The sequence below is a fragment of the Bombina bombina genome, chromosome 2, assembly GCF_027579735.1.
Source record: "Bombina bombina isolate aBomBom1 chromosome 2, aBomBom1.pri, whole genome shotgun sequence".
NCBI lineage: Eukaryota > Metazoa > Chordata > Amphibia > Anura > Bombinatoridae > Bombina > Bombina bombina.
In genome coordinates, this window is record NC_069500.1 from 791,160,327 (window position 1) to 791,178,427 (window position 18,101).

General features: G+C 43.1%; 1 protein-coding gene across 1 annotated transcript in view; it reads left to right on the forward strand.

Moving 5' to 3' along the window:
* TMEM59L (transmembrane protein 59 like) overlaps positions 1-18,101 on the forward strand; it is a 209,063-nt gene that overhangs the window by 183,046 nt on the left and 7,916 nt on the right. The window contains exon 6 of the mRNA XM_053702970.1: positions 10,233-10,344. Within this exon, the coding sequence (XP_053558945.1) occupies positions 10,233-10,344 (112 nt within the window). The remainder of the gene's footprint in view (positions 1-10,232; positions 10,345-18,101) is intronic.

The window sequence follows — 18,101 nt, forward strand, 5'->3', positions numbered from 1 at the left end:
CTCTTCATTCCATTCCTCGGCCATCAGTGGCTCAGTGTATGGAGGTAATCGGACTTATGGTAGCGGCAATGGACATAGTTCCGTTTGCTCGCTTGCATCTCAGACCACTGCAACTATGCATGCTCAAACAGTGGAATGGGGATTATGCAGATTTATCTCCTCAGATAAATTTGGATCACGAGACCAGAGACTCTCTTCTTTGGTGGTTGTCACAGGATCACCTGTCCAGGGGAATGTGTTTCCGTAGGCCAGCATGGGTTATTGTGACGACGGACGCCAGCCTACTGGGCTGGGGTGCAGTCTGGAATTCCCTGAAAGCACAGGGTTTGTGGACACGGGAGGAGGCCATCCTACCGATAAATATTCTGGAATTAAGAGAGATATTCAATGCTCTTCAGGCGTGGCCTCAGCTGGCTTCGGCCGGATTCATCAGGTTTCAGTCGGACAACATCACGACTGTAGCTTATATCAATCATCAGGGGGGAACAAGGAGTTCCTTGGCGATGATAGAAGTTTCCAGGATAATCCGATGGGCAGAGGCTCACTCTTGCCATCTATCAGCGATCTATATCCCAGGGGTGGAGAACTGGGAGGCAGATTTTCTAAGTCGTCAGACTTTTCATCCGGAGGAGTGGGAGCTCCATCCGGAGGTGTTTGCTCAACTGATTCAGCTATGGGGCACACCAGAATTGGATCTGATGGCGTCTCGTCAGAACGCCAAACTTCCTCGTTATGGATCCAGGTCAAGGGATCCTCAGGCAGTACTGATAGATGCTCTAGCAGTACCCTGGTCGTTCAACCTGGCTTATGTGTTTCCACCATTCCCTCACCTTCCGCGTCTGATTGCCAGAATCAAACAGGAGAGAGCTTCGGTGATTTTGATAGAGCCTGCGTGGCCACGCAAGACTTGGTATGCAGACCTGGTGGATATGTCATCTCTGCCACTGAGACGGGACCTTTTGATTCAAGGTCCATTCAAGCATCCAAATCTAATTTCTCTGCAACTGACTGCTTGGAGATTGAACGCTTGATTTTATCAAAGCGGGGTTTCTCTGAGTCGGTCATAGATACCTTGATTCAGGCTCGAAAGCCTGTCACCAGGAAGATCTATCATAAGATATGGCGTAAATATCTTTTTTGGTACGAATCCAAAGGCTACTCATGGAGTAAGATCAGGATTCCTAGGATTTTGTCTTTTCTCCAAGAAGGATTGGAGAAAGGATTGTCCGCTAGTTCCTTAAAGGGACAGATATCTGCTTTGTCTATTCTGTTGCACAAGCGTCTGGCAGATGTCCCAGACGTTCAGGTTTTTTGTCAGGCTTTAGTTAGAATTAAGCCTGTGTTTAAACCTGTTGCTCCGCCATGGAGTCTAAATTTAGTTCTTAAAGTTCTTCAGGGGGTTCCGTTTGAACCCATGCATTCCATAGATATTAAGCTTCTATCTTGGAAAGTTCTGTTTCTAGTTGCTATCTCTTCAGCTCGAAGAGTTTCTGAACTATCTGCTTTACAATGTGACTTGCCTTATCTTGTTTTCCATGCTGATAAGGTGGTTTTGCGTACCAAACCTGGGTTCCTCCCTAAAGGTTTTTTCTAACAGGAATATCAATCAGGAAATTGTTGTTCCTTCTCTGTGTCCTAATCCTTCTTCTAAGAAGGAATGTCTGTTGCACAACTTGGACGTGGTTCGTGCATTGAAGTTTTACTTGCAAGCATCCAAAAATTTCAGTCAAACATCTTCTTTGTTTGTTGTCTATTCTGGAAACCGTAGAGGTCAAAAGGCTACGGCTACCTCACGTTCCTTTTGGCTGAAAAGCATCATCCGTTTGGCTTATGAGACTGCTGGACAGCAGCATCCTGAAAGAATTACAGCTCACTCCACTAGAGCGGTGGCTTCCACATGGGCTTTTAAAAATGATGCTTCTGTTGAACAGATTTGTAAGGCTGCGACTTGGTCTTCGCTTCATGCCTTTTCCAAATTTTCCAAATTTGATACTTTTGCTTCTTCGGAGGCTATTTTTGGGAGAAAGGTTTTGCAAGCAGTGGTGCCTTCCGTTTAGGTTCCTGTCTTGTCCCTCCCTTCATCCGTGTCCTAAAGCTTTGGTATTGGTATCCCACAAGTTAGGATGAATCCGTGGACTCGGTACATCTTGCAAAAGAAAACAAAATGTATGCTTACATGATAAATTTCTTTCTTTTGCGATGTACCGAGTCCACGGCCCGCCCTGTCTATTCAAGACCGATAGTATTTTTTATGTAAGCTTCAGTCACCTCTGCACCTTATAGTTTCTCCTTTTATTCCTTGGCCTTCGGTCGAATGACTGGGGGGTGGAGTTAAGGGGGGAGCTATATAGACAGCTCTGCTGTGGTGCTCTCTTTGTTACTTCCTGTCAGGAAGGACAATATCCCAAAAGTTAGGATAAATCCGTGGACTTGGTACATCGCAAAAGAAAGAAATTTATCCGGTAAGCATAAATTTTGTTTTTACCTCAAATGTTGTTGCTCTATCAATGCGCAGTAAGATTTGGATGCAGTAAAAGTAAAACTCCTATTAAATGAAGCTTTAAGAAAATGTCACCTGGAACTGTCAAAATACATTTTTCTTCATAAATGTAAAAAGTCCACAGCTGCATTCATTACTTTTGGGAATTCAGAACCTGGCCACCAGGAGGAGGCAAAGACACTCCAGCCAAAGGCTTAAATACCTCTCCCACTTCCCCCATCCCCCAATCATTCTTTGCTTTTCATCCCAGGAGGTTGCCAGAGAAGTGTCAGAAGTTTTGAATTACTCTTATGGAGGGTAGTACACTTCGGTGTCGGACTGGAGTTTTTAGTAGTCCTGTCAGCCTTTCAGTGAAAGCTTGGATGAAAGTTAGAGTCCAAAAATGCAGGGAGAGTCTTTCTCATATTAACAGCTCTACAAGCAATCGACATTGATGAGTTTCACTGCCTGCTTTCTTCTCTCAAGTCCATGGCAGAAGCGGTGCTACTATCTGTCACACATAAAGGGCCGTGTTCCTGTTCCACAGCGTAGATTCCGGTAAGATTGTTTCATTTTACTTTCTTCATGAAATGTACTGTATTACAGATGTTTTCCCGTGGGGCTACCAGCTTGCCGGCCAAACACAGGGTCTCAGTGAGGCTCCTTTTTTTATCTTGGAATCAAGGGTTAATATCTCCTGAGGAGGGTTATTGAACAGGTTTTTTTTAATCATGTTTGTTATATGATTCAACTTGCTTATGTGTAGTATATTTGGCTCATGGCTGTGGAACATAACGGCTTTTGGGAAGTGACGCGGCCTTACAGTCGGGCATGCTTTTTTGGACTATACGGTTCTCCTGGTGACTGGGCGTGGTCACGATTTTGGCCTCAATTTCCGCATTGGCGATGGAGAATTTCTGGTCTGCTGGTGTCGGATTCATAGGAGGTGGTGAGTTCCCCAGCCATTGTGGGTACAAAGAAGAAAAAAAAGGGGTAACTCCTCTTGATAAGAATCCAAATTTATTGAACAGGATCAGACAACAGAAACACAACGTTTCGGGGTCAATACGTTGTGTTTCTGTTGTCTGATCCTGTTCAATAAATTTGGATTCTTATCAAGAGGAGTTACCCCTTTTTTTTCTTCTTTGTATTCTACTATTGGTGAGTGTGGCAGTCACTCTAAGGAGTACCCTCTGTTTTGGGGTCACAGCCGGTGCTGGACTATATTCTCTTTAAATACCAGCCATTGTGGGTGTCAGGTGTCATTTAGATTTTTTGGTCCAATCTTTTGTATTCAATATCCTAGTTATGGAGGAGTCTGATATTGTGGAGACGGACGTCTCTGTTTCATTTTCTACTCCCCGGATTGCCCCGGATGATACAAGCCTATCAGTTATGTTCTGAATGCCATATTAGAGTTCTCAATTCCTTGGGATCGGGGCCGCTGAGCCACCCCCCTCTGGGGCTTCTGTCCTCCGAGTGGCGAGTTCCTTTCCATCATCGCTTACTACGCATGCAGGTAACCCAGACTTTGGTTATCCTTCTCTGGAAGGTGGCTTGTTCCCGCCGGGGGTGTCGATTTTGCGAATCTGCAACTTCCAGAAGTTGGCTTAAGATATTGTTCGTGTTCCGTTATCCAGGGCTCTTCGGGCATGGGATGGCCTGTTCAGCTCTCTGGAGGAACAACTGTCCCTGAGGCTTCAGGGGGTCAACCTTCGGGGGCCGGAGTTGTCTTTTGCTCCAGCGGGGGTATGATGTGCTTTTCGGTATAGACTGGCGCGCCTTCATGTTTTATTGAGGCACGCTGTGGCGTTGTCGGAAGATCCCATCCTTAATGGATCTGAGAATTTTCAGTCTGCTTCTTGAAATAGCTTACAGAATTAGACGTAAGGGGATGAATCAATCTTCTTATAGTCTTGTTTATTGAGAATCCTTTCCAGTTCTGAGCTTGGAAGAACAGGGTCCCTGTTGGACCTGTCCTGCGGGTGGGCCTGTTCTTCTTAGGCGATAACCTGTGGGTTGCCTTATTTTATTTTTATCCGGTGAGGATTGTTTTTATTTGGTTTCAAGCTCATGTTTTTATATTTCCTTTGGGAATTTTACCTAGAATCGATACTTGCGATTGTTTGATCGCACTGTTACTTCTAAGGAAGTTTGTTCTTGATGAGTTTTAGTCCTATGTTTGTCTTCTGTTTATTTCTCCCTCTCTAGGGGAGATTCTATGCGGCCTTGACAGTGAGGGCTCTTGTTTTCAGGCTGGTCCTGATTGGGTTTTGATCTTCTGTTTTGAGGCCTAATCAAACACGTGGCGCCTGTTTTGCCTGCCTGGTCAGGTTAGGGTGCTGAGTGCGTCACATTATTATTTGTGTTATTTCTTGTTTTTCTTTAACAAGTTTCAGCTAAGGATTCTGAGAGAACCTGAGGGTCCGTGAGGCATGGAGGATTTGTTCAGTCCTCATTAGCCTTTCATGTTGGTCGCCTGGGACTAGAAGTTCTACTGCGACACACTCAATTGATTCCGCTTTTCTGTCGGGTCTTGGAGTGTCTTCTTCCCCGTCTCCTTCCCCGTGTGGGTTGGAGATTGGGAGGTCTTCGGACCTCCTTGCTGCCGGTTCCTGGTGGTTTTTCCTTCAGGGGCTCTTTGGAATTGTCCATTTTGGCCTTGTCTACTTGATGGTTTTTGCCGTCTAATTAGGAAGTGAAGGCCGTGTGGCTTTTTCCTACTTCCGGGAGTTAGTCGTCTCTATGTCAGGGACGATAGGCTGTGTTGTCTCCTTCTCCAAGCTTTGCTTAGGGTTGTTTTATACTGGGGTTTGCGATGCTCTGCATTTTTTTTTTCCTTGGGTGTGGTCCTCTGGTTATGTATCCTAAGAGGACTATGGAGACTAGCCTTTGTTCTACTCTCTACCTTCGGGTTACTCTGTCCTTGTTTTTTTCCCTTGGTCTTGGACTTCCTGTGTGTTGTCATTGACGCCCTTGGGTTCTAGAGTATTTATTTGCGCGACTCTGTCGCGCCCTAGCTTATTTTTGGAGGGTGGACTCCTGCTAGAGATGTATTTTTCCTTGGGCTGGGATTTGCGAGTGAGTCTTGTTCCTGTTCTCCGGTTTAGTCCGGTTATCTCCCTCTGTGAGGTCTGATTCCTTCAGACGAGGTATTGGTGTTCCCTGGGGTGTTGTTTGTTTTTAGACGATTCTGGGGCCCGGGCCCAGGGTTCTTGTCTTGGATCCTTAGGGATGTCTGGAGACTTATGGTTCAGGGCGACCCAGTTTTTCCCGGGAACACAGGCTTTGGCTTCATGGCTAGCTCGTTGAGCCTGCAAGCAGCTGAGCCAGGATTTGCCTTCACTTTCAGGTGCTGGCATGTTCCTTATGGCCTGTTTTGTCCTCCCGCAATGGTTTAGTTGTAGGCTTTGCGGGCTTGTAAGCTGATAGTTGAGAGTTCAATTCCAGCTATGGCTATCTGTTCTTCACAGTGCATGTCCTTTCACTTTGTGGTGGTTCTGTTATACAATAGTTTGCACATGGACATTTCCGAAGTGTGTTGGGGGAGTTTTCTCTCTGTGGGATCAACAGTGGTGTCTGGATGAATTTTATTCGGTCCGTGGTTTGATCAGACTATGACTTTATTGTCTTCTGGGCATGTGTGCTGTCCTTTATCTGTGATCTACCCTTTGAGGGGGTAGTTGCCTTCTTTAAGAGGTGGGGTTTTCCTCTCTCAGGAGGGTCGTTGACCTGCCCTGTGTGCAGGAGGTTGGAACAGGTGCTAGGTCTTGGTCTGTTCCAACTATAGAAGTTGAGGTCTCCATGTCGGGACTGTTATCGAGAGTTGTGCCAGGTCTTCTCAGGGAGCTACAGCACTTTTCTCTGTTCAGGTCCTAGGGGGTTCTCCTTGGGAGTAGCTATATGGAAGAGCAGATTGGGTTGGCACCCGAGCTCTGTTGGAGTTCCTTCCACTCTTTCCATTCCCTGGGGGCTTGTGGTTGGGGTTTTTGTCTGTTCCCCCTGGCTTTCAGACGTGACTGTCGCTTGGGCTGGTCTGGTGTTTGGAGCAGGATCTGTGGTCTGTTGCTCTGCTGCTTCATCCTCGAGGTACGGGGAGCCTTCTTGAGGGCTCTGTGTCTTCTCCACGTTCAGGATCTGTGGGAAGGAATGGCGGCTCTTGGATAGCCCGTGACGTGCCCACTGCTTAGTGGATGCTTAGCAGTCTGACGATTTGGAACATATCTTCAGCTGCTCCTTACTTGCCTTGCAAGTTTTCAAATTTCAGAGTTATCTTTGGATGACTGTAGCGTGCAGTGTTTTGACTCAGGTGTTTACCTATTTGTACTGCATGTGGTTTCAGTTTCTGAAGATTTAGATATCTGAGCGACGAAGAAGATCTCTTCTCTGTTTCAGATTCCCGGTCCTACCCCGTGGTTTCTGTTAAATCTGGGGTCTGGGCGTTGCCTCCCCTTGTTTCTTCGAGACTAATTGGGTCTCTGTGAACTTGGCATGGTTTCTCGTACCCTATTTAGTTTTTTTCTGGAGTCCTTGATGGATGTTCATCCGTGTCTTTTACCTTTGTGGGAGATTATGGTAGTCTGATTCCTTTCTCTAGTAAGGGGTGTGTTGTTTGGGACCGACTACTTGGCGGCGGTGTCTCCTGGAGGCTTGTTGGCTGTCGTGTCTAGTTCCTGCAGTCTCTAGCAAGGCTTGGGGACTATCTGTGGGTCTGTGTCATTGGGGCCACTTCCTTTTTTTTCAAGGTTTCTCGGCTTCAGACGAAGCAGGTTTTTGTGGGGTAGGGGTTTTCAGGCCTGGTGCCCTCAGAATGGGCCGCCTCTTGTATCCTCCCGTTTTAGCATTCAGTGTCCTCTATAGCTTGGGTATTGTTTACCCAAAAGTAATGAATGCAGCTGTCGACTCTTTCCATTTATGAAGAAAAACTTATTTTAAATTATTCTTACCTGATCATTTTCTTTTCTTCAGATGGAAAGAGTCTACAGCTCCCCGCCCGTAATTTTGTCTGTGGGGCGCCTGTTATATTTATTCTTCTGGCAACTTTTCACCCTGATATTTCTTCTACTGTTCCTTGTTCCTCGGCAGAATGACGGGGATGGGGGAAGTGGGAGAGGTATTTAAGCCTTTGACTGGGGTGTCTTTGCCTCCTCCTGGTGGCCAGGTTCTGAATTCCCAAAAGTAATGAATGCAGCTGTGGACTATTTCCATCTGAAGAAAAGAAAATTATCAGGTAAGCATAATTTAAGTTATTTGCATTCCAAACCGGTTAAATCATATTGCGACTTCTACTAGCAAACATTTTAGGATTTGAATGTACTTGGTAGACCTGCAAACTGTTACAACCTGAAGATGATTAGATCATGTTGGCAATTTAATGTATCTAATATGGGTTGTGATCCAATCCTACACCAGTGCTCAAAAGCACAGCCATTTGAATGTTATTTTATTTATTCCCATGAATGTTTAGCTTTTTTAGCTTTCATTTATACAGTCCATGTTGCTTAGTCCTCAAACCTAAATGAAATACTGAAAATGAAGTGGATTTTGCCCACTGGTAAAATATGAACTTACACTACAAAGTTTGTATTTGCCCATACAGGATGGAAACTGAATGTTGCCTTTCCTGTCCTTGTCCTAATACAGGGTTCACTTTGTTTTCTACAGGGTTAAGTTTTGTAATTCCTGGAGGGTATTGACTTGCATTATAAATGTAATGAATAGGAATAGTGTGGGCTGAAGTTCTTTTGTGCCCAGCTGCTAAGCAAATTACCCAGAATTCCCTTGTTTTAAAACAATGTTCTGAACTTTGTGGTGAAATGATAATAGAAATGAAATTGTGAAAATTGCAAACCATTCATACCTGAAAACCAATCTTAGTTTTGCCCATGAAACACTAAAAGGCTTCTGGCAACATTAATGCTTTTCAATACTAGACAAAAGTTGCTGTTTTTTTTCCTCATTTCTAAAGGACTATAAAATCAAATCAAAGAATGAAAAATGCTGCTCAGACAGTTAATAATAATAAAAAAAAAAAATGATTTTATAGGTGTTGATGTCCACAAATTTTTTTTATTAACTTGCCCTAAAAGAACTAACTTGATTTGGATTTAAAGGGACACTAAACACTACATACATTTCATGCACCTCCCTCTAATTATGGGTGCCATGATTTTGGAACCTAGGTTACACTGCAGAGATCTGAAATAGAGCTGCTGCACAAGTGCAAGAACGTCAGCACTGGAATGTAATGAAAGACAGATTTCAACATGGCGACACCCATGACTAGAGGGAGGCGGGGAATAGATTCAATAAACACTTATAAGTGTTAAATGTCCCTTTAAAGCAAACATTGTCAAACTTGTCCCTTCAGAGGTTTTGAAACTACATTTCCCATGATGCTCAGCCAAATTGTGTATGCTACGTTTAAAAGTGCTGCAAATCATATAGCTGGTTTAGGTAATTTTCAGCATTTGGAAAACCTATATTACACATATTTGCTAGTGAGTATAGTACAAATATATGCTATTTTACACAAAAGTGATAGATGTTTTTAATGTCCCTTTAAATCCATATAAAGCTAGTTGCTTTAGAGCTAGTTTATAATATGCCACAGGAGTGTAACACAAGTTAAAAATCCCAGGAGCATAAAGCAGGCTATAAATTATCTTATGCTTTGTTCATAATATGCCACAGAGGCATCATGTAAAGTGTTACTTCCTGTAGTTACGCAACATAAGGATTTATACATTCCCAGTAAAATATAACAAAGGTAGATTAGATTGCTAGGTAAGTAAAATCACCAAGAAGAACAATATCTAGCAGAAGAGAAGCCACTCACGTACCCAAACTTATTGAATTGCACTGCTTCTTTTGCAGTTCAATTGAGACTTAGGTACAGAGAAACATCCATGTGGCTTGTAGTAGTCTCCCAGCATTGCCCTAAGGGAATTTACAGATCTATTATGCATATTTCTTTCATAAAATGATGATGGTCCACAGTCCTCCATAACATATCGGATATATTTCCCGGCACTAGGAGGAGGTCAAGACCCCATATCAGAGCTCAAAATACCTCCCACCTCCCGTCTCTCTCTTAGTTTTTTTCTTGGCCTCGTAGGAGTTGGTTGAGCATTTCATGCCTCTCACCACCATTATAAAGAAAACATAATTAATGCTTACCTGATAAATTCCTTTCTTTCTTGATGGTGAGAGTCCATGAACCCGCCCAATTTTGCTTAAGAAGGCAGTTCAAGTTTGCACCTCTTTACCCTACTATCCTCCTCCTCCCTCCTATTCTTGGCTTTACAAAATACTGATAGAGAACAGAAAGTAGGAGGAATATTAAAGCTTTTACTGTAGGGTGGCCATGTGATGAATTTCCAACAGTAAGGAATTTAGTGGACTCTCACCACCAAGAAAGAAATGAATTTATCAGGTAAGCATAAATGATGTTTTTATGTCCTTTTCAAGAGGATGAATATGACTTGAGCGCTGTATAGTAGCTGTTTCATTGCACAGTTTACCCCTAGAGCAAGTTTTCCAATTCTATAAAATGTAACACTGTAACTGGATCATGTCCCTTTAGATTTCAAGACCAGTCAATAATCACAGTTGTTTTTTTTTACACTTTTATTTACCTTTGTGTGTGTTTTTACAGTTTTGTTGCACTTACAAGCTCATTTAAGAGCTGACCACACTAAATCCTTTCCAGTGCATCAGGGAGATTTACAGGTGAACTCTACACCTTTTTTAGGTTTACGAGACAAAATGGAGAAGCCCCCTGGAAAGGACTCCAAGACAAAGCGTAAGCTGACACACCTGGAGACCCAGCAGTCTGAGCACGATTTCCTTGGGTGCATGTCTAAGTAAGTGCACAAATCTCTTCTTGCTCTACTGAACTTCACAATTAATGATTTACCTTACTAATATCACATGTTCTACTGCTTTTATGTTTGTTTTGTTTTTTAAATGTAATGCTTTTTACTTTTATAAGGACCTATGAAAGTCACCTTCACTCTGTTGTGTGATTTTAAATATTCTGCACCACTATAGTGGCCTAAAATAAAAAAAAGGGTGATTCTGCACAAGACTATTAGTCCGTGTATTAAATCCAGATCAATTTCACGGGCGAGCTCAGTTTTTCTAATGTTGTGTATAATGAGATAACACTGACAGGGTTCCCAACAGAGTAGATCGCCCTGAAATATAGGCACCTATGCACTAGAACAATCTGGTGAAATGTGTGTCCTCAACATTTTTGCATATAAACCGTTGAGATGTATTTATTGATGTTTTAGTGTTTTCACAGCTGAATGTTTATGGCATTTTAAAAATAGCAATATTAAAGGAACATGAGCAAAAAGAAAATGCTATGATTTGTACTAAAGGGCTTAAACTCATAGTTAAAGAGCTTGAGCGCAGCAATGCACTTCTGGGACCTAGCCAATGACCAGGCGTGTGTAGCCAGTAGAAGATTGCTGCTTCTGGGCATACCTAAGTATGCTTTTCAGCAAAGGATACCAAGGAAACTAAGTACATTTCATAATACAAGTAAATTGAAAGCACTTTAAAATTGCATGCTCTAGCTAAATCATTAAAGTTTAATTTTGACTTTCACATCACTTAAATTATGGTAAAAAAAAAGTTGAAAGTTCTAGTTTGCACTTGAGCGAAAGCCAAAACTGCTCTAGAATATTTAGCGCAACTTCATAATTGAAGTTAACTTTAAGGCCTCTATTTATCAAGGTCTGGCGGACCTGATCCGCCAGACCTCGCTGAATACGGAGAGCAATACGCTCTCCGTATTCAGCATTGCACCAGCAGCTCACAAGAGCTGCTGGTGCAACGTCGCCCCCTGCAGACTCACGGCCAATCGGCTGCCAGCAGGGGGTGTCAATCAACCCGATCATACTCGATATAGTTGAATTCCGGCGATGTCTGTCCGCCTGCTCAGAGCAGGCAGACAGGTTATGGAGCAGCAGTCTTTGTGACCGCTGCTTCATAACTGCTGTTTCTGGCGAGCCTGCAACTGGCCAGAAACATGGGGCATCAAGCTCCATTCGGAGCTTCATAGATAGGCCCACATGGGTTGAACAAAACACATTAAAAAAACATCAAAATATAGTATTACACACATATGTACACTTTTTAATAAAAATATTAATATTAATACAAATGTTTTAAAAGGGTTAAAGGGATATTGTATATAGTGTTTGACTGGGAATAGATCAAATGTGTGTGTGTGTATACGTATACATGTGTATTTATGTGTTTATAGGTGTAAATATGTATGTGCACACATACATACATACTGTATATATACACATAAATACACATGTATAAACTTTTTTATATAGACATATATGTACACTTTTGAGCCATATCTGTATTCTTTGTTGAAGGAGCAGCAATGCACTACTGAGACCTAGCTGAGCACATCAGTAAGCCAATTACAAGAGGCATATATGTACAGCCGCCAATCAGCAGCTAACTTCCTGGTCCTATCTAGGTATCCTATTCAACAAAGGATACCACGAGAACTAAACAACATAGATAATAAAAGTAAATTGGAAAGATGTTTTGGATTTAATGTCCCTTTAAAAATAAAATGAACATTTTCTTCTATGTGAAGAACATAGGAATGTAAAGTATTCCTACAAGTTTTGTAGCTTAAAAAGTGTGATTTAAAGGGACAGTTTACTCTAATTATTTTCTCCCCTTTAATATGTTCCAAATGATCCTCCTTCAGGGAGATTATTTGAACAGTTTGGGGATTTCGATCTGCTTAATGTGAGAGTTTTTCCAGGCTCATAGACTGTGTGTTTTTGGCTTGGAACAAACCGGTTTCACTTTCGTTTTTGAAGTGTTGCGCAGCTCATAATAGCTTTGCGCCTTTTTTCATAGCAGGGGAAGTCCTGTCTTACGTACCACGTGACCGGGTGCAGTCTCTTACATTTCCTAAGATCCTGCTGTAGACATCACTCCTGAGGAGAGCGTTTTCACTGTTAGCTATCTGGGTCTAGGAGGTGGTGAGTGCCACAGCCATTGGGAGTATTAAGGTGCCGTTTTTTTAAATAAAAGCGTTTCTTTTTTATTGTCCTTCTGTGGGTATACAAAGCTATGGAGGACTCTGATACTACATTAGAAGGTTCCACTCCTTCTGTACTGATGAATAATTCATGTTTATATTTTGAGGAGGCCGTGGTTTGCTCGCCTGCTAAATTTTGTTCCATTTGCCTAAACACTGTTCTAAAGTCTAAGAAGGGAGACAAGCCTGCTAATACTCAGCCCTATTAGCAGCTTAACTAATACTCCATCTGGAGGGGGCTTTTTTCCAGCGGACTTTACCGTGCAGTTACAATCGGCGGTGTCTGCGGTCCTGAGTGCTTTACCTCGCTCTAACAAACGCAAGAGAAAGGTTAAACATAGTTCTCCTGACATAGTCATCTACATATTTGTCGGATTTAGCTACTATATCCCAGCTATCCGAGGATGAGTTAACCTCTGTAGCTTCCGAGAGTGAACTTTCTGAGTCGGAGACTTACGTTTCTAAACCTCCTTCAGCCGAGGACCTCACCTTTAGATTTAAAATTGAGCATCTGCGTTTTTTATTAAGAGGTTCTGTCTACTCTAGAGGTTCCAGAGGCTACACTCCCTGAGGAGCCTAAGATCCCTAAATTAGACAGGGTTTACGAAGATAGGAAGGTGCCTCTGACTTTTCCTATGCCAGTTAAGATGGCGAACATCATTAGTAACGAATGGGAAAGAGTAGGAACTTTTTTTTTCCCCTCGTCTACTTTTAAAAAATTATCCCTGGTCACTGACTCTCAATTAGATTTGTGAGGCTCCATCCCGAAGGTGGATGGCGCTATCTCCACTCTGGCTAAGCATACTACTATAACTCTGGAGGATAGTTCTTCTTTTAGAGAGCCTAGGGATAAAAAAAATTGAAAACTTTTCTGAGGAAGATGTTTCAACATGGAGGGTTTTAACCAGCGGCAGCTGTAGCCACGGATGCTGGAGCAGCTACTTACTGCTGCGACACTCTGTTGGACCTCATTGAGGTGGAGACTCTCCTCGAAGATATTCAGGAGAGAATTAAGACACTGAGAATTGCTAACTCCTTCATCTGTGACGCGATTATGCAGATTATTCGCATAAATGCAAAGGCTGCTGGGTTTGCAGTTCTAGCCCGCCAGGCTCTCTGGTTGAAGTCTTGGTCTGCGGATATGACTTCTAAATCCAGACTCCTTTCTTCAAGGGGAAGATTTTATTCCGTCCAGGGCTGGACTCCATTATCTCTACGGTTACCGGAGGGAAAGGTGCCTTCCTACCGCAAGATGAGAAGAATAGGCCTAAGGGACGGCAACTGTCTAATTTTTGTTCCTTTCGTGCTGACAAGTCGCAACGACAGCAGTCCTCTTCCAAGTCTGAGCAGCCCAAGAGTACTTGTAATAAGTCCAAACTGACTAAGAAGCCCGCCGAGAACAAATCAGCATGAAGGGGCAGCCCCCGATCCGGGATAGGATCGAGTAGGGGGCAGACTGTCTCTTTTTTCAGGCGCTTGGTTCCAGGATGTAGAGGATCCTTGGGTCCTGGAGGTTGTATCTCAAGGATACAGGATAGGATTCAAGTCTTATTCGCCCAGGGCAGATTCCAACTCTACAGCCTTTCAACAAGACCAGAAAAGAGGGCTGCCTTCTTAGATTGCGTATGGGATCTTTCCTCTCTAGGAGTAATTGTCCCGGTACCTACAGCAGAAAGAGGTTTGGGGTTTTATTCAAACCTCTTCGTGATTCCAAAGAAGCAGGGAACTTTTTGTCCTATTCTGGACCTAAAGTGCCTAAAAAAGTTTTCTGAGCGTTCCCTCTTTAAAGATGGAGACAATACGGTCAATCCTTCCTCTGGTTCAGGAAGGACAGTTTATGACCACATTAGACCTGAAGGATGCATACCTTCACGTCCTGATTCACTGGGAACATTTTCAGTTTGTGAGATTTGCTTTTCTAAACCAGCACTTCGAGTTCAAAGCTCTTCCGTTTGGCCTGGCTACTGCTCCAAGGATACTTACAAAGGTTCTGGGGGCTCCTCTAGCCGTTGCCAGAACACGAGGTATTGCAGTAGCACCTTACCTGGATGATATCTTGGTAAAGGCGCCATCTTTTCATCTAGCGGAAGAACATTCAGAGTCCCTTCTCAGTCCTCTTCGATCACATGGATGGAAGATAAACTTGGAAAAGAGTTCTCTTACTCCAAGTACAAGGGTGAATTTCCTGGGAACTATAATAGACTCCATATCCATGAGAATATTCCTCACATATCAGAGACGTTGCAAGCTAACTTCTGCATGTCTTGCCCTCCAGGCCTCCTTGAGACCCTCAGTGGCTCAGCGTATGAGGTAATCGGACTCATGGTGTCCTGCATGGACATCATTCCTTTTGCCAGATTCCATCTCAGACCCTTACAACTATGCATGCTGAGACAATGGAACGGCGACCATTCAGATCTGTCTCAACAAATTGTGCTGGACAGCCTGTCGAGAGACTCGCTCTCCTGGTGGCTCTGTCCATATCATCTGTCCCAAGGCATGTGCTTTTTGAGACCGTCCTGGGAGATTGTGACTACGGACGCAAGCCTTTCTGCCTGGGGAGCCGTTTGAGGTGCCAAGAAGGCACAAAGTTTGTGGACTCAGGAGTCCTCCCTTCCGATCAATATTTTGGAACTGCGGGCAATCTTCAATGCCTTGAAAGCTTTAACCCTTCTGGGTTCGTCCCAGTTTTTCAGATTCCAATGGGACAATATAACCTCGGTTGCCTACATTAACCATCAGGAGGGAATGAGAAGTTCCTTGGCGATGAGAGAAGTATCTCAGATACTAGAGTGGGCGGAGACTCACAGATGTACGCTGTCAGTGATCCACATTCCGGGTGTGTACAAATGGGAAGCGGACTTCATCAGCAGGCAATCCTTTCACCCAGGGGAATGGTCTCTTCACCCTGAGGTGTTTGCAGCGATTTGCAGCGAGTGGGGGACACCAGAGATAGATTTAATGGTATCCCGCCTCAATACCAAGGTACGGGTCGAGGTCGAGGGATCCTCAGGCGGATTCGATAGATGCCCTATCTGTAGCATGGAGGTTCAGGCTCATATATCTTTTTCCTCCGTTACCGCTTCTCCCTCGTGTGATGGCTCGTATCAAGCAGGAGCGAGCATCAGTGATTCTGGTTGCTCCGTCTCGGCCGCAAAGGACATGGTTTGCGGATCTGGTGGGGATGTCGTCATCTCCTCATTGGAGGTTACCTTGTCACAGAAATCTGCTGATACAGGGGTCCTTTCGTTCATCAAAATCTAGATTCTCTGGGGCTAATTGCGTGGAGATTGAACGCTTAGTCTTAGCCAAGAGAGGGTTTTCTGAGAGTGTTATCGACACTCTGGTTCAAGCTTGTAAGCCAGTTACTCGTCGTATCTACCATTAAGTGTGGAGGACTTCCTTGTACTGGTGTGAAGAGAGTGGCTTTTCCTGGCATAAGGTTAAGGTTGTCAGAATTTTAGCTTTTCTCCAGCATGGACTGAAGTAGGGTTTGTCTGCTAGTTCCCTGAAGGGACAGATTTCGGCCCTGTCGGTGTTACTGCACAAATGATTGGCCCAGCTTTTGGATGTGCAGTCCTTTGTTAAGGCTCTGGCTAGGATCAGACCTGTGTTTAGATCTGGGGCTTCACCCTGGAGCCTCAATCTTGTTCTTAGTGTTTTGCAGCAGGCTCTGTTTGAGCCTATGCATACTGTTGACATTAAGTTGTTATCTTGGAAGGTTCTTTTTTTTTTTGGCTATTGCCTCTGCGCGAAGATTTTCTGAGATTTCTGCTTTGCAATGTGACCCCCCTTATCTGTTTTTTTTTCATGCGGATAAGGCGGTTTTACGCACTAAACTAGAGTACCTCCCTAAGGTGGTGTCGAATTGTAACATTAATCAAGAAATTAATGTTCCTTCCTTGTGTCCTAATCCTTCTTCAGCGAAGGAATATTTGCTTCACAATCTAGATGTGGTTCGTGCCTTGAAGTTCTATCTTCGGGCTACTAAGGAATTCAGACAATCTTCCTCTTTGTTTGTCACCTATACAGGTAAGCGTAAGGGGCAGAAGGCTACTACGACTTCTCTATCTTTCTGGTTGAGGAGTGTCATCCACTTAGCTTATGAGACAGCGGGACGACAGCCTCCTGAGAGGATAATGGCTCATTCCACTAGAGCAGTGGCTTCCTCCTTGGCTTTTAAGAACGAAGCCTCAATGGATCAGATTTCTAAGGTGGCTACCTGGTCCTCCTTACACACTTTTTCTAAATTTTACAAGTTTGATGTGTTTGCTTCGGCTGAAGCAGCTTTCGGGAGATAAGTTTTGCAGGCTGTGGTGCCCTCAGAATAGGGTCCACCTCTTTTTTTCTGTTCCCTCCCGTTATGCATTCAGTGTCCTCTGGAGCTTGGGTATAGTATTCCCAACTGTAAGGAATAAAGTTGTGGACTCTTCCTTCCTGGCAGGGAGAGTCCACAACCACGCCCGTAATTTATTTTTGATGGGCAGCTTCCTTTTTTATATTATTTCTTCTGGCACCTTTATACCCTGATGTTTCTCCTACTTTTCCTTGTTCCCTCGGCAGAATGACTGGGGGATAGGGGAAGTGGGAGGGATATTTAAACCTTTGGCTGGGGTGTCTTTACCTCCTCCTGGTGGCCAGGTGTTGTATTTCCCAACAGTAAGGAATGAAGTAGTGGACTGTCCCTGCCAGGAAGGAAAGGGATTTATCTGGTAAGCATAAATTAAGTTTTTCTAAGTATTGGGCTTTGTTATATAGACAGAGGTAATGTAAATAAATGTGTGTGTAAAATAAGGAAATCTGATTTATCTGCAAGCTCAACCCACTTTAATGGCTTGTGGTTTCATAGAACAAAACCAGCTATTTCCTATACAAAAATCATTCTTAAGAAGCAGTTTATCACGCATTTTATACTCCACAGTTGATATAAGAAGTTATTGAAAACACATTAAGAGGAAAACAATTTTAAAGTACACTGTCCCTTTAAGCAATGTTTTAATGTGTACATTAAATCACGAAATCGTTACTGCTGCTAAATTAAGTAAATACAAAAATTGTGCAAAAAAATGGTACTAACCAATGGAATACTACTGTTTAGTGTTCCCAGTTTAAATTATTAGCAAATTAAGGGAAAAATGGAAAATCACACAATTGCTCAGCATTGTACTGGATTTCTGATTTTAAAATCCCTAAAAAAAAAATATATATATGGTGTGTATATATATATATATATATATATATATATATATATATATATATATGTATATATGTGTATATATATATATATATGTATATATGTGTGTGTGTGTGTGTATAAGAAAATGTATGCTTACCTGATAAATGTATTTCTTTCTTGACACAGTGAGTCCACGGATCATCATAATTACTGTTAGGACTATCACTCCTGACCAGCAGGAGGAAGCAAAGAGCACCACAGCAAAGTTGTTAAATACCACTCCCCTACCCACAATCTCCAGTAATTTCGACCAAAGGGAAAGGAGAAAGGAAGTAATAGAAGGTGCAGAGGTGCCTGAG